Source organism: Tachyglossus aculeatus, chromosome 11 (assembly GCF_015852505.1).
Source record: "Tachyglossus aculeatus isolate mTacAcu1 chromosome 11, mTacAcu1.pri, whole genome shotgun sequence".
NCBI lineage: Eukaryota > Metazoa > Chordata > Mammalia > Monotremata > Tachyglossidae > Tachyglossus > Tachyglossus aculeatus.
The window spans coordinates 31,019,350-31,033,065 of record NC_052076.1 but is presented as its reverse complement, the minus strand read 5'-3'; the positions used below and the strand labels follow the sequence as shown (position 1 = coordinate 31,033,065).

At 47.5% G+C, this 13,716-nt stretch overlaps 1 protein-coding gene across 1 annotated transcript; it reads right to left on the bottom strand.

Moving 5' to 3' along the window:
• Positions 1-380: 380 nt before the first annotated feature.
• On the bottom strand, positions 381-13,716 carry REXO2 (RNA exonuclease 2). Its single transcript, XM_038753803.1, has 7 exons — positions 13,567-13,716; positions 10,268-10,351; positions 4,372-4,449; positions 3,124-3,235; positions 2,470-2,578; positions 1,550-1,603; positions 381-810 (listed from the first exon to the last, which is right to left on the bottom strand). Exons 1-7 carry the CDS (start codon positions 13,714-13,716, stop codon positions 681-683), a joined length of 717 nt encoding a protein of 238 aa, XP_038609731.1. The 3' UTR covers positions 381-680.

The following is a 13,716-nucleotide window of genomic DNA, read 5'->3' as shown; positions in this document are numbered from 1 at the left end:
GGAAGTCCCCACCCTAAAAGTTTACTACTACTACTACTACTAGGCTATAAGCTCATTGTGGGCAAGGAATGTGTCTGTTTATTGTTGTATTGTACTTTCCCCAGCGCTTAGTACAGTGCTCTACACACAGTAAGCACTCAATAAATATGAATGACTACTACGTTCTTATCATCAAGTGCCATCAAGTCGTTTCCAATTCACAGCGACTCTGTGGATGTACTTTCTCTAGAATGTCCTGATTTCTGCCATAAGCCGTAATCTTTCTAAGAGTCCTTCTGTTAGAAATCTCTAAGGATACACACACCAGAACAACTACTACGATTACTAATAATGTATTTCTACCTTTCCCACAGCTGAAGCAAGAGGCATAAACAGCAGCATGCATTTCAATAATACTAGTTTTATTTTATATTTTTTTTAACAAAACAAAGGATTTTGGCCTAAAAGCAGATACACACAGGTACCAAGCAGAGGAAGTGTCCTGATACTTCCATAGAAAAGAGCTTCTGAGAGTTAAACTAAAATAGGAATGCGATGGGAAGGGGGAGGAAGAAAAATGGGGAGCACAGACTCAAACCTGCTCCAACAATCTTAAACTGCAACCTAACTTTAAGGTGCCGCTGTTCAAAATAATCCCGATATCACATTCTGGGAGCGGCCCAGCCTGGGAAGAGGTGGCATCAACTCGCTGTCTTCTCGTTTTCTCCATTTTCTATGATTTTCCTTTTCTTCTCCTCTGTTTTCCTCTTGAAGATGCTGTTCCGGTAAAACTGGAGTTCTTTGATGCTTTCACTGATGTCATCCAAGGCCCTGAAATGGAACTTCTCGGGTTTAAGGGGTGCCCCAAATCCCTGAGGGAGAAGCAAGAGGGGCCTGGAATTTTGGGGGAGCCCAGCAGAGCTAAATACAGTCAAGTAAGTTTGTTGTGGGCAGGGAATGGGTCTGGTATACAGTGTACTGTCCCAAGCGCTTAGTTCAGAGCTCTGCACAGTCAGTGCTCAATAAATACCAATGACCAATTGACTGATGTTAAAAATCGGGTCCTAAACTCACTTCAAGGCTACAGGTCTATTCCAAGAGATGGAAATGAAGAAGAAAATGAAAGGGAAGGATCAGAACCTTAGACACAGATCGATGGCTCCCAGCCTCCAACAACTGGGACACGTGACGTCCACTTCAGAAAGTAATGGAAGGCTCTTTGAGCAATTTTCTCACTCACCTCCACATCTGGAACTTTGTCGGCCCCTCCCACTTGGTTTTGGAGGAGACTGTGGGACTAACCATTCTTCCTGTGGTTCTGGGGCTCGGGGTGAACTGACTGATATTCACCCCACCTTCAGCCCCTCAGCACTTACGTCCCTATCTGTGATTTATTTTAACGTCTGTCTCCCCCTCTGGATCTCCCCCTCTGGACTGTAAACTCCTCACAGACAGGGAACGACTCTGTTGTACTGTACTCTCCTGAGGGCTTAGTACAGTGCTCTGCACATAGCAGGCACTCAAGACCACTGACTGACTGCCTGCCGGGACCGGAACCCTGAGGACTCACCTGTGAGAAGCGGTTTTCTTTTGTGCGAATTCATAGTCTTCTGGGTACCAGCGTCTGCCCGCAACAGAAACGGAATTTTCAACCACAATGTCCTCATGTACAGTGGGGAATTAAAAAGGGGCTCCCTTCAAGCTGACTGCAGATGGTGGAACCCCTTTCTGGCAAAGGAATCTGGATTCTGAACCCTACTGGCGTCAAAATCCTCCCCTCCTCCTTTCAATTTATCCAGAGGGCCTGAAGGGAGGAGGAGAGAGACTAATGATGGGCCAGATGACTTTAGGCAAGTGCATTTGGTCTTTCTGGGCCTGTCCTCAGCTGTAAAATGAGGATAAGATATCAGCTCTCACCACTTCTTAGGTTGGGAGCTCCGCAGAGCAGGGACTGTGTCCAATCCAACTACTGTCTTGTGTCTGCCAGGCCCTCCGGTGTGCAGGAAGGGCCTGGTAAACACTGAAACCACCGGCTGCTGACTTCTAACAAGAACAACAACTGTGGAAAACTCACAGATTCACTACCAGAACAATCACAGAAGAAGATTGGGGCGTCCTGGGAGAGGTGGGTCCATGGAATCGGTATGGATTGGAGACGACTCCACAGCATAAGACATGACATTTGTTAAGCGCTTACTATGTGCCAGGCACTGGACTAAGCACTAGAGGAGACAGAGGTTAACCAGGGTGGACATAGTCCCTTCCCCCTAAGGGGCTCATGGTTCACCTAGCTCAAGCTTGGGCCTCAAGGTTCACCTCGAGCGTCCCGCCTCCGGCCCGCCCAATGGAACAAGAGGGAGGAAATCCTAGCGCAGTCGTTCCGTTTGCTGCATTCACCACTGTTCGCCCCCTCCCCTCCCCGTGAACAATGCCCCATCACATGGGGCGGGCTCCGCCGACCCCACCTGGCCTTCCAGGCCCTGGCCTTACCTGCACAGCTCTTTCACAGTGCTCACGTCGATGATCCTATAATGCAGGTGCTTCATGAACTGGGGCATGTATTTGTCGAGGAACTTCTTATCGGCGTGAACAGAGTTTCCTAAGGGGAACCCGAGCATCGACACAATAGGTACCTTGTGGTTGGGGCAGGATGGGGTGGGGAGAGTTGGGGGCAGGGGAAAATCAATGGACCCCGGGAGTCTCTATCCAAAATGGAGATGAGCCAAAGGGAAGGAGCAGCTTCTTCAAACCCTCTAGCATTACAAAACGGGATTTCATTGCTTTGGAGCTCATCTCAGGAAACCGAGCTTCTCTGAAGTTCCGGGTCGGAATTCTGGTTCTCCCAGCTGAGATAACCATTCCATATGCCCAAGTTCTGAACTACCTGGTGACATCTGGCTCCCCCTCTAGACTGTAAGTTCCTTGTAGACAAGGAACGAGTCAACCCTCTCTGTTACAGTGTACCCTCTCAAGCGCTTAGTACAGTGCTCCTGCACACAGTAAGCGCTCAATAAGTACCAGTGGTTTGACTAGCTACTGAGGGGATGGAGTTGTGCCTGGCTGATTTCTGAACCTGCAATCTGGCGGGTCATTTTATCCAGTGGGGAGCAGCGAACAGATACCCACCTTGGGGGTGGGCTTTACCTGCAAGCGGGCAAAGCCCGGGAGGTGTCTGTTGGCGGACAAAGGACAGAAATTCGTACTCTGCCTGCTGCAGGGTAATGGTGCTCTCCTTCACAGCTTTGGTCAGACCGGACTGAAAGACACAGCCCCACCCCGCCCCCACCAACCAAAAATATATGAAATTAAGTTTCTCAAGGCACCCGGCAGGAGGTCAGACAATAGCTAAAAGGAAACTTCAGCTCCGAAAAGGGCAAAGTTCACAAATCTGTCCACCCTACTCTTTGGTTTCTAGAACGTCGGTTGATATTAGCCTTATAATAATCCACTTCCAATTCACATGCGACAAATAAGGGCCTGAGAACGTTCATAATTTCCACTGCTCCTCCTGGAAGCCAAATGTCATCACTAAAGTCACAGGAGTCAGAAGCAGAGAAGTAGAGTCGCCTAATGGAAACAACACAAGATTGGGAGTCAGGACACCAGGTTCTAATCGCAGCTCTCCCCATGCTCAATGAGGGAACCTGGGCAAGTCACTTTTACTTCTCAGGGCCTCTGGTTTCTCACTGGTGAAATGGTGATTAGAAGCCTCTTTTCCCTCCCGTTTTAACCGGGAGCCCCAAATGGGACAGGGTCTTTGTCTGATTTACTTGTGTTGCATCTACTCCAGTGACTAGCAGTGCTTGGCACACAGTATACTCTAAACAAATACAATTATTAACTGTCAGACCCCTTCTCTGAAAGCTGAAGTCAAGAGAAAAGAGAAGCAGCATGGCATAGTGGATAAAGCCCAGACCTGGGAGTTAAAAGAACCTGGGTTCTAAGCGCAGCTCTGCCACTTGTCTGCTGTGTAAACTTGGGTAAGCCACTTTGCTTCTGTGGGCCTCAGTTCCCTCATCTGGAAAACCGGGATTAAGACCACGAGCCCCATGTGGGACACAAACTGTTTCCAACCTGATTAGCGTGTATCTTCCCCAGCGCTTAGTACAGTGGCTGGTACATAGTAAAGGCTTAGGAAATACCAACAACAAAAAAGAAAAACTTGTCTCCTAAAGCCTGACTGATGCAAAGCTCACGACGTGCTAGAGTTAGACCAAATGGAAGAGAAGACAGAGAATTGATCTCAAGTGCCCGCCAGGAATAAAAGCACCACGGGGAGCTGGCAAGACCTCGCAGTTCAATTCTCCAGCAAGGGCAGAGGACCCAAGACCTGAGCAACAAGGTCACCATTGGTTTAAGCCAAACAAGATTTCCCACTGTGGGTACTGTTACCTTTCCATGATGCTCCTTGCACCACTCGGACATGCTGTCCAGCAACTCATCGGGCTGTTTTATAATCAGGTTAGGACCCTGTGGGGGGGAAAGGAAACTGGTCATCGACAGAGGCCGGGGAATAGATTCAGGTTGAGACGGTAAGGGGACAGGGCCGGATCCAGACTTCTGCTTCCTGGCCTCCCAATCTGACAGGACGATGGCCTGAAAGCTTGCAGAACAGGTGGTGCAGTCTGCTGGGTGGGGAACTGAGCAGGGAGACTGGAGAGCCGAGCAGTTGTTTTGGTTTGGGCACTGCCCCTATGACCACTGTAACCTCCTCTCTGCCCCTCCGTTTCCCTACTTATAAACAGGGATCTGCCCTTGGCTCATCTTCCAGGGTTTTTCTGAGGAACACAGATGAGCGAACCAACAGCAGCCTGCGGTCTTTGGAGTCAGTCAGCCAGCCAGTCGACCATATTTATTGAGTGCATGCTGTGTGCAGGACATTGTAACTAAGCATTTAGGAGAGTACAATATTAAAAGATACATTCCCTGCCCACAATGAGATTACAGTCTGCAGAAGGAGGAAGGAAGGAGGGTCCTGGGACCATCCAAGGGGGCCTCTGCCATTACAGAGGGGGTGAGAATCAGGATGCTCGCTACTGTCTGGGATTGCTGGGGGTGGAGTCCACAAGCTACACAGAAATGTGACCCTAGGCACAGGTGGTATCACCCCTAGAGTCAATCAATTAATTAATCAATCATCATAATAATAATAATCATGGTATTTGTTAAGTGCCAAGCACTGTTCTAAGCACTAGGGTATATACAAAGTAATCAGGTTGTCCCACATGGGGCTCACAGTCTTAATCCCCATTGTACAGATGAGGTAACAGGCACAGAGAAGTTAAGTGACTTGCCCAAGGTCACACAGCAGACAAGTAGCAGAGGCGGAATTAGAACCCAAGACCTCTGACTCCCAACTCTGTGCCGTTTCCACTAAGTCACACTGCTTCATAATCAATTAATGGGCCTCTCCACAGATTCTCCATCAGACTCTCAACCCATCTTGTCAGGTGAGAAAAGAACAAAGAACCCAAAAGGGCAAATGGATCCTCTAAACACTGAACTTTTTAGCTCCAGGTTCGGCAAACTTTTCTAGCAGCAAGGATAATTTCTAAAGAGGTCCTGGGGGAAGTAGTAGTAGTAGTAATAGTAGTAGTGGTAGTAGTAATAGCAGTAGGAATGATAATGGGATAATGGGATTTATTAAGCACCAACTGGGTACAATCTACTGTTCCACGTGCTTGGGATATTACAACAGAGGCACACATTCCCTGCCCTCAAAGAGTTTATAGTCGAGAATATCTCAGAATCTACCGGGAGAAATAAAAGTATTTACATACAAGGTAATCGGAATAAATAACTGAATAAGCATATAGACATGAAAGGGCCATGGTCAAGTTACACTTTCCACAGGCCTGATTCCCTGTGTAGCGTAGCGAGCCCCCTGATTTTCACCCCCTCTGTAAAGACAGGAGCACACTTGGGTGGTCTCAGGACCCTCCCTCCATCCGTAAACTCTAAATTCATTGTGGACAGGAATGTGTCTGTTGTTCTTGTTTGACTCCTGTCTTAGTGCTGTGAACAACCTCATCCAGCAGAGTGGCCTAGAGGAAAGAGCCCAGGCCTGGCAGTCAGGTGGACCTGGGTTCTAATCTTGGCTCCCCAGCTTGTCTGCTACAGGGCCTTGTGCAAGTTGCTTAACTTCTTTGCACCCAGGTTACCTCATCTATAAGATGGGGATTAAGAGCTCCCTGTGGGAAAGGGACTGTCTCTGACCTGATTAGCTCGCATCTACTCCATTGCTTTGTACAGTGCCTGGTACATAGTAAGTGCTTAACAAATACCACAAAAGAAAAAAAGAAATCCAGCAACTCTTGAATAGGCCAACATTGAAAAATAAGAAAAGGCTTAAAGAGAAGCTCTACCTTGGCTAAATATAAGACGACCTGGTACAATTAGGACTTCAATGGTGGTCGGGGAGGTGCTGGGTGGGAGGACTGGGCAACATGGCTTAGTGGAAAGAGCATTAGCATGGGAGTCAAAAGGTCATGGGTTCTAATCCTGGCTCCGCCAGTTATCAGCTTTGTGACTTTGGGAAAGTCATTTAACTTCTCTGGGTCTCAGTTACCTCATCTGTAAAATGGGGATTAAGACTGTGAGCCCCACATGGGACAACCTGATGAACTTGTATCTCCTCCAGTGCTTAGAACAGTGCTTGGCACATAGTAATCACTTAACAAATACAATCATTATTATTATTATGCCTCTCAACAGCTATACATTTGTAAACAATAAGTACAGCCTCACAGATGATGACCATCCAAAGTGAAGCAGCGTGCCTCAGTGGAAAGAGCCCGGGCTTTGAAGCCAGTGGTCATGGGTTCAAATCCCGGCTCCGCCACACATCAGTTGTGTGACTTTGGGCAAGTCACTTAATTTCTCAGTGCCTCGGTGACCTCATCTGTAAAATGGAAATGAAGACTGCAAGCTCCCCGTGGGACAACCTTATCACCATGTAACCTCCCCAGTGCTTAGAACGGTGCTTGGTACATAGTAAGTGCTTAATAAATGCCATCATCATCATCATCAAAGCCTTCAGACTGATTCTGCAGGGCCTCAGTCAGCAACCAAAGGCCCTTCTTCCACTCTGAACAAATCCCCCACTGAATTAAGTTTGTAGACTTCCACTCTACATGGGATGAAGGTTCTGTCCCATCAGCTTCCCCACCCCCAGCAGGGCCCACTCCCACCCCCTGGAGATAGAAAGTAGCTCTAATTGAAGCTGAGATGAAGGCTCGACTTCTTGCCTCTCCCAGCCCCTCGTGGGGAGAGATGCGGCCCCTGGCCCAGCCCAGAGGTCCCGTCGTCCTCACCGGGATGCGGGGTGAAGCCGAGGCTGCCCCCAGGCCGTGCCCAGGGCACCATGTGCCCACTACTGCCACTGGTAATCAGCACACCCTGGCAGGCAGAGCGGGACAGCCGGAGCTGCCATGGGTGAGTGGGGCTTCGGGTGGGAAAGGGGGCACCGTGAACGCTGATGGCAGCAGCGGGTGGTGGGCTGGGCAAAGAAGGGGCAGCCTGCCCCCACTGGCACCGGGTCTGAGGACAAAAGCAAGTTCTGGTCCAGGCCAGCAGCCCAGTAAGCGATGAGCTAGGAGGTGAAGGAGGAGGAGGAAGAGGATGAGTAGAAGGATGAGAAGGAGGGCGAGGAGGAGGGCAAAGAGAAGAAAAAAGAGGAGGAGGAGGAGGGCAGCAGCCCACTGTGTACTGGGCACTGCATTATGGAACTTGTATGAAGTCTGAGATCAAGGCTCCTTAGTCATTCATGAGGGGGGCCCCATCCCTAAATTCACTAATGATGCGGATGGAGCCTCCTGTCGAAAACAACCCATGAGCCTCGGTTTCCTAGAAGACTTGAGGACTCAGAGACTGTGGGAAAGAAGCGCTTAGTACAGTGCTCTGCATACGGTAAGCGCTCAGAGAATGCCATTGTTGATGACTGATTACAACAGATTCATTCATTCAATTGTATTTATTGAGCACTTACTGTGTGCAGAGCACTGTAGTAAGCAATTGGGAAGTACAAGTTGGCAACATATAAAGACGGTCCCTACTCAAAAGCGGGCTCACAGTCTAGAAGGGGGAGACAGACAACAGAACAAAACATATTAACAAAATAAAATAAACAGAATATGTATAAATAAAATAGAGTAATACGTACAAACATATATACAGGTATATAACAGATGCAAGAGACAGTCAAGAACTTCCTTACCTTCCTCTCTCTCCTAACCTTTTCCTTTTATCCTGTCCCTCTACCCTTTGCTCACTGTCTCCCCAATTTCTTCCACTCTCTCCCCCAAAGCCCAGAGCCCCTGTACCAAGTTCACCCTGACCCTCAAAATGAAAAGGTGGTCAAGTTCCTGGAATTTAGCAAACAACTCAATCAATGGTGAAATTTCACCAATGACCCAGATGTCATCCCTCATTTTAACAAGACAAGCAGTGTGGCCTAGCAGAAAGAGCACAGGCTTGGGAATCAGGAGACTTTGGTTCTAATCCCAGCTGCAGCACTTGCCTACTGGGCTACCTTGGGCAAGTCACTTAGCTTCTCTGGGCCTCTAGACTGTAAGCTCATTGTGGTGCAGGGAATGTGTCTACTGTAATACCGCACTCTCCCAACCACTTAGTACAGTGCTCTGCATGCAGTAAGTACTCAATAAATGACTGACTCAGTTACCTCATCTGCAAAATGGGGATTAAGACTGTGAGCCCCAGGTGGGACATGGACTGTGTCCAACCTGAAGAGTTTGCATTTATCCCAGCACTTGGTCCAGTGTCTGGTGCATAGTTAGTGCTTAGCAAATACCATTTTAAAAAAGGAACTGTGCTTAGAGCAGGGGTAGATACAAGGACAGACACAGTCCTTGTCCCAAATAGGGCTGACAGTCTAAGGGGGAAGGAGACAGTGTATTTAGTCCTCATTTTCAGATGAGGAAAAGGAGGCACAGAAGTTGAGTGATTTGCCTAAGGTCACAAAGCAGGTATGTGTTAGAGCTGCCATCAGAACCCAAGTGCTGTTTCTACCAGGCCTTGCTGTTCTCCCGGAAACCATGGTTAACGCAATACCAGTTTTGATAACAGCGTGGCTTAGTGGAAAGAGCCCGGGCTTGGAAGTCAGAGGTCATGGGTTCTAATCCCGACTCCGCCATTTATCAGCTGTGATTCTGGGCAAGTCACTTCACTTCTCTGTGCCTAAGTTCCCTCATCTGTAAAAGGGTGATTAGGATTGTGAGCCCCACGTGGGACACCGTGATTACCTTGTATCTCCCCCAGCGCTTAGAACAGTGCTTGGCATACAGTAAGCACTTAACAAATATCATCATCATCATTATTATTATTATAATAACATGAGCACTAAGAAATACCACTAAAATAAGGCAAAAAAAAAAGACACCCCATTAATCTACCTTTGGTTCCTGTTTCAAATCTCGTTAGACTGTAAGCTCCTAAAGGGCAGGGAATGTGTGTTTTCTTTTTGCTGTCCTCACCCAAATGCTTAGTGGAGTCTTTTGCACTCAGTGTTTAATAAGTACCATCAATCACTGATGATTGATTAATTGCTCTGGTGCTTCCCAATGGTAATGAAGGCAGCTAGGGCCAAGCTAACTAAGGTCAGGGAGTTTTGCCCAACCACCTGGTCTAGGGGGTTATTATAATAGTCTATCTCCTGAATATCCAAAATGTTACAGGCAGGTTATTTAACTTACTGGACTGGTTAAAACAGTCACTTGAAAATCTTACACCCTCTTCATAAAAGACAAATCAGCACTCTCCCCACCTTCAAAGCCTTATTAAAATCATGTCAAGCCTTCCCTAAGCCCTCAGTTTCCCTTCTCCCTCTCCCTTCTGCACCTCTTGTGTACTTGGATCTGTAACCCACCCTCAGCCCTTATGTCCATAATTCATTTGTTTATATTAATGACTGCTTCCCTCCAACACTAGACAGTAAATTCCTTGCAGGCAGGAAATGTGTCTACCGAGCCTACTGTGTTGTACTCTCCCAAATGCTTAGTGCAGTGTTCTGCACACAGTTTGCACTAAATAAACACCATTGACTGATTATTTTAATGTCTGCTTCCTCTCTAGACTTTAAGCTCATTTGTGGGCAGGGACCATGTCTACTACCTCTGCTGTTACTGTACTCTCCCAAGAGCTTAGTACAGTGCTCTGCACACATAATCACTCAACAGAAACCACGGATGGGCTGAGCAAGCCAAAGATTTCAGGAATCAACCAGAAAACATTATTAGCTGGGCGCCACTGGACTGAACTTGACAAAACCTACCTTGGCCAAAATGTTCAGGTCAGAGTCGGTTATAAGGCAGGCCATCTCAATGATCTGGTCCTTCTCTATGTCCAATCCGGTCATCTGCAACAAAGGAAAGAACAAGGCTGAAAACCCATTACAGACAGGGAATGTGTCAATCGAGTCTGTTATTTCAAACTCTCCCAAGAGCTTAGTACAGTGTTCTGCACATAGTAAGCACTCAATAAATACCTGTGATTGGTTGAATGATAATTAATAGAGAAGCAGCGTGGCCTAGTGGAAAGAGCCCGGGCCGGAGAGTCAGAGGATCTGCGTTCTAATTCCAGTTCTACCACTTGTCTGCTGTGGGACCAGCTTGATGTGGGCAGAGAATGTGTCTGTTTATTATGTTGTACTCTTCGAAGCGCTTAGTACAGTGCTCTGCATACAGTAAGTGCTCAATAAATGACTGAATGAATGAACTTCTCTGTGCCTCAGTTAAATCATCTGTAAAATGAAGATTAAGACTGTAAAACCCATATGGGGCCTGGACTACGTCCAACTTGATCTCGTATGTACCCCAGCATTTGGCACACACTAAGCACTTAAATACCATTTTTTTTTTAAAGTAAATGGACTCTTGGGTCTGGGCCGTGCCCTTTGGAGGGGGTTGGGGGGAGTACTCTGACACTGGCCACACAACTTACCCCTCTCTTGCAGGCACCTTGGGATGGTTGGGGGTGGGAAGGTAGCTCGACCTCCCCTGCTGATTCCAGACAGAGCTCTGGATTCATTCATTCATTCACTTGCATTTATTGAGCGCTTACTGTGAGGACAGCACTGTACTAAGCACTTGGGAAAGTACTATACAACAACAAACAGTGTAAATCTGGATCACTTGAGGGAATCCAGTTGGGGGGAAATCCCCTCATATCCAAGAGAACCCCATGGCCCAGAGCCATCCCCCTCCCAATGCGAGAGCCCCTACACCAGGTGTCCAAGAAACCTGCCTCCTCACCCAGTCAGTCAATTGTATTTATTGAGCACTTACTGTGGGCAGAGCACTACAATAATAACAATGATGATTGGATTTATTGAGTGCTGACTGTGTGCAAAGCACTGTACTAAGTGCTTGGAAGAGTACAATATAACATCAAACACATTTTCTGCCCACAATGAGCTCAAAGTCTAGAGAGGGAGACAGACATTAATGTAAATAAAGATAAACAGATTACAGACACATAAGATATATACACCTGTGCTGTAGGGAAGGGAAGGAGGATAAATGAAGGAGCAAGTATGAGCAGCAGTGCAGAAGGGGGTGGGAGAAGAAAGGAGGGCTTAGTCAGAGAAGGCTTCATGGAGGAGATGTGCCTTCAATAAGACTTTGAAGTGGGAGAGCATTTATCTGTACTAAGCGCTTGGGAGAGGACAACAGAAAAATCAACAGACACATGAAGCAGAGTGGCTTAGTGGAAAGAGCACGGACTTGGGAGTCAGAGCTCATGGGTTCTAATCCCGACTCTGCTACTTGTCTGCTGTGTGACCTTGGGCAAGTCACTTAATTTCTCTGTGTCTCAGTCCCCACATCTGCAAAATTGGGATTAAGACTGTGAGCCCCACATGGGACAACCTGATTACCTTGTATCTACCCCAGCGCTTAGAACAGTGCTTGGTACAAAATAAGTGCTTAACAAATACCATCATTACTATTATTATTTTTTTATGGTATTTATTATTACCATTATTATTCTCTGTGCCTCGATTCCCTCATCTGTAAGCCCCAGGTGGGACAACCTGATTACCTCATATCTACCCAGGGCTTAGAGCATGGCCCCTGCGCAAGGATGACATGCAAATTCATGAAGTGTTCCATAATTTCATATCTATAATTTTATTTATCTATTCTGATGGTATTGACACCTATCCACTTGTTTTGTTTTGTTGGTTTTGTTGTCTGTCTCCCCCTTCTAGACTGTGAGCCCGCTATAGGGTATGGACTGTCTCTGTTGCCAAACTGTACTCTCCAAGCGCTTAGTACAGTGCTCTGCACACAGTAAGAGCTCAATAAATACAACTGAATGAACAGTGCTTGGCACATAGTAATAGCTTAATAAATACCATCATTACTGTTATTATGATTATTATTATTCTCTGTGCCTCAGTTCCCTGAGAGGTAAAATAAGAAGCAGCGTGGCTTAGTGGAAAGAGCACGGGCTTGGGAGTCGGAGGATGTGGGTTCTAATCCCAGCTCCGCCACTTGCCTGCTGTGTGACCCTGGACAAACCACTTAGCTTCTCTATGCCTCAGGGACCTCACCTGTAAAATGGGGATGAAGACTGTGAGCTCCACGTGGGACAACCTGATTACCTTGTATTTACCCCAGCGCTTAGAATAGTGCTTGGCACTAAGCGCTTAACAAATACCATTATTATTATTCTCTATGCCTCAGGTCTCTCATCTGTAAAATGGGGATTACGATTGTGAGCCCCAGGTGGGACAACCTGATTACCTCGTATCTACCCCAGCGCTTAGAATAGTGCTTGGCACTAAGCGCTTAACAAATACCATTATTATTATTCTCTATGCCTCAGGTCTCTCATCGGTAAAATGGGGATTACGATTGGGAGCCCCAGGTGGGACAACCTGATTACCTCGTATCTACCCCAGCGCTTAGACTAGTTCTTGGCACATAATAAGCTCTTAACAAACACCACCATTACTATTATTATTGTTCTCTGTGTCTCAGGCCCCTCATCTGTAAAATGGTGATTACGACTCTGAGCCCCAGGTGGGACAACCTGATTACCTGGTATCTCCCCCCAGCGCTTAGAACAGTGCTTGGCACGTGGCAACAAATACCATCATCATTATTATTATAATTATTATTATTCTCTGTGCCTCAGTTCCCTCATCTGCAAAATGGGGATTACGACTGAGCCCCAGGTGGGACAACCTGATTACTTCGTATCTCCCCCACCGCTTAGACCAGTGCTTAGCACATAGTAAGCGCTTAACAAATACCATTATTATATAATGATTATTATTCTCTGGGCCTCAGTTCCCTCATCTGAAAAATGAGGATGAAGACTGCGAGCCCCCGGTGGGACAACCTGATCACCTTGTAACCTCCCCAGCGCTTAGAACAGTGCTTTGCACATAGTAAGCGCTTAATAAATGCCATCGTTATTATTATTATTAGAAGATTGAATGAGTGAATAAATGAATGAATGAATGGCGTTGCTTCCCTCAGCAGTCCCCCTCCCCCAACACGGTTTCTATAGTGCGCATGCGCGCGGCACTCCGTCAGCGCGCCCGGCGGTGGGGGGCGCTCTCACCTCCAGATCCACCCACACCATCCTGCGTCCCATGCTCTCGGGGTCCGCCATGGCCACCTCGCCCCGGAGGCCCCCGGCCCCGCGCCGCTCGCCCCCCGCCGCCCGCGGTAGCCGCAGTAGCCGCGAGGCGACCAGCCCGCCGCTCCGCAT

Bases quoted from the DNA above. Each gene is read 5' to 3' on its own strand.
- REXO2 (XM_038753803.1), bottom strand. From the start codon at position 13,716: ATGCGGAGCGGCGGGCTGGTCGCCTCGCGGCTACTGCGGCTACCGCGG. The intron at 1,604-2,469 runs GTAAGGCCAGGG...TGTTGCGGGCAG, and splicing joins ACTGTGAAAGAGCTGTGCAG to ACGCTGGTACCCAGAAGACT. The intron at 811-1,549 runs GTGAGTCCTCAG...GTTCCATTTCAG, and splicing joins AAGAAAACCGCTTCTCACAG to GGCCTTGGATGACATCAGTG.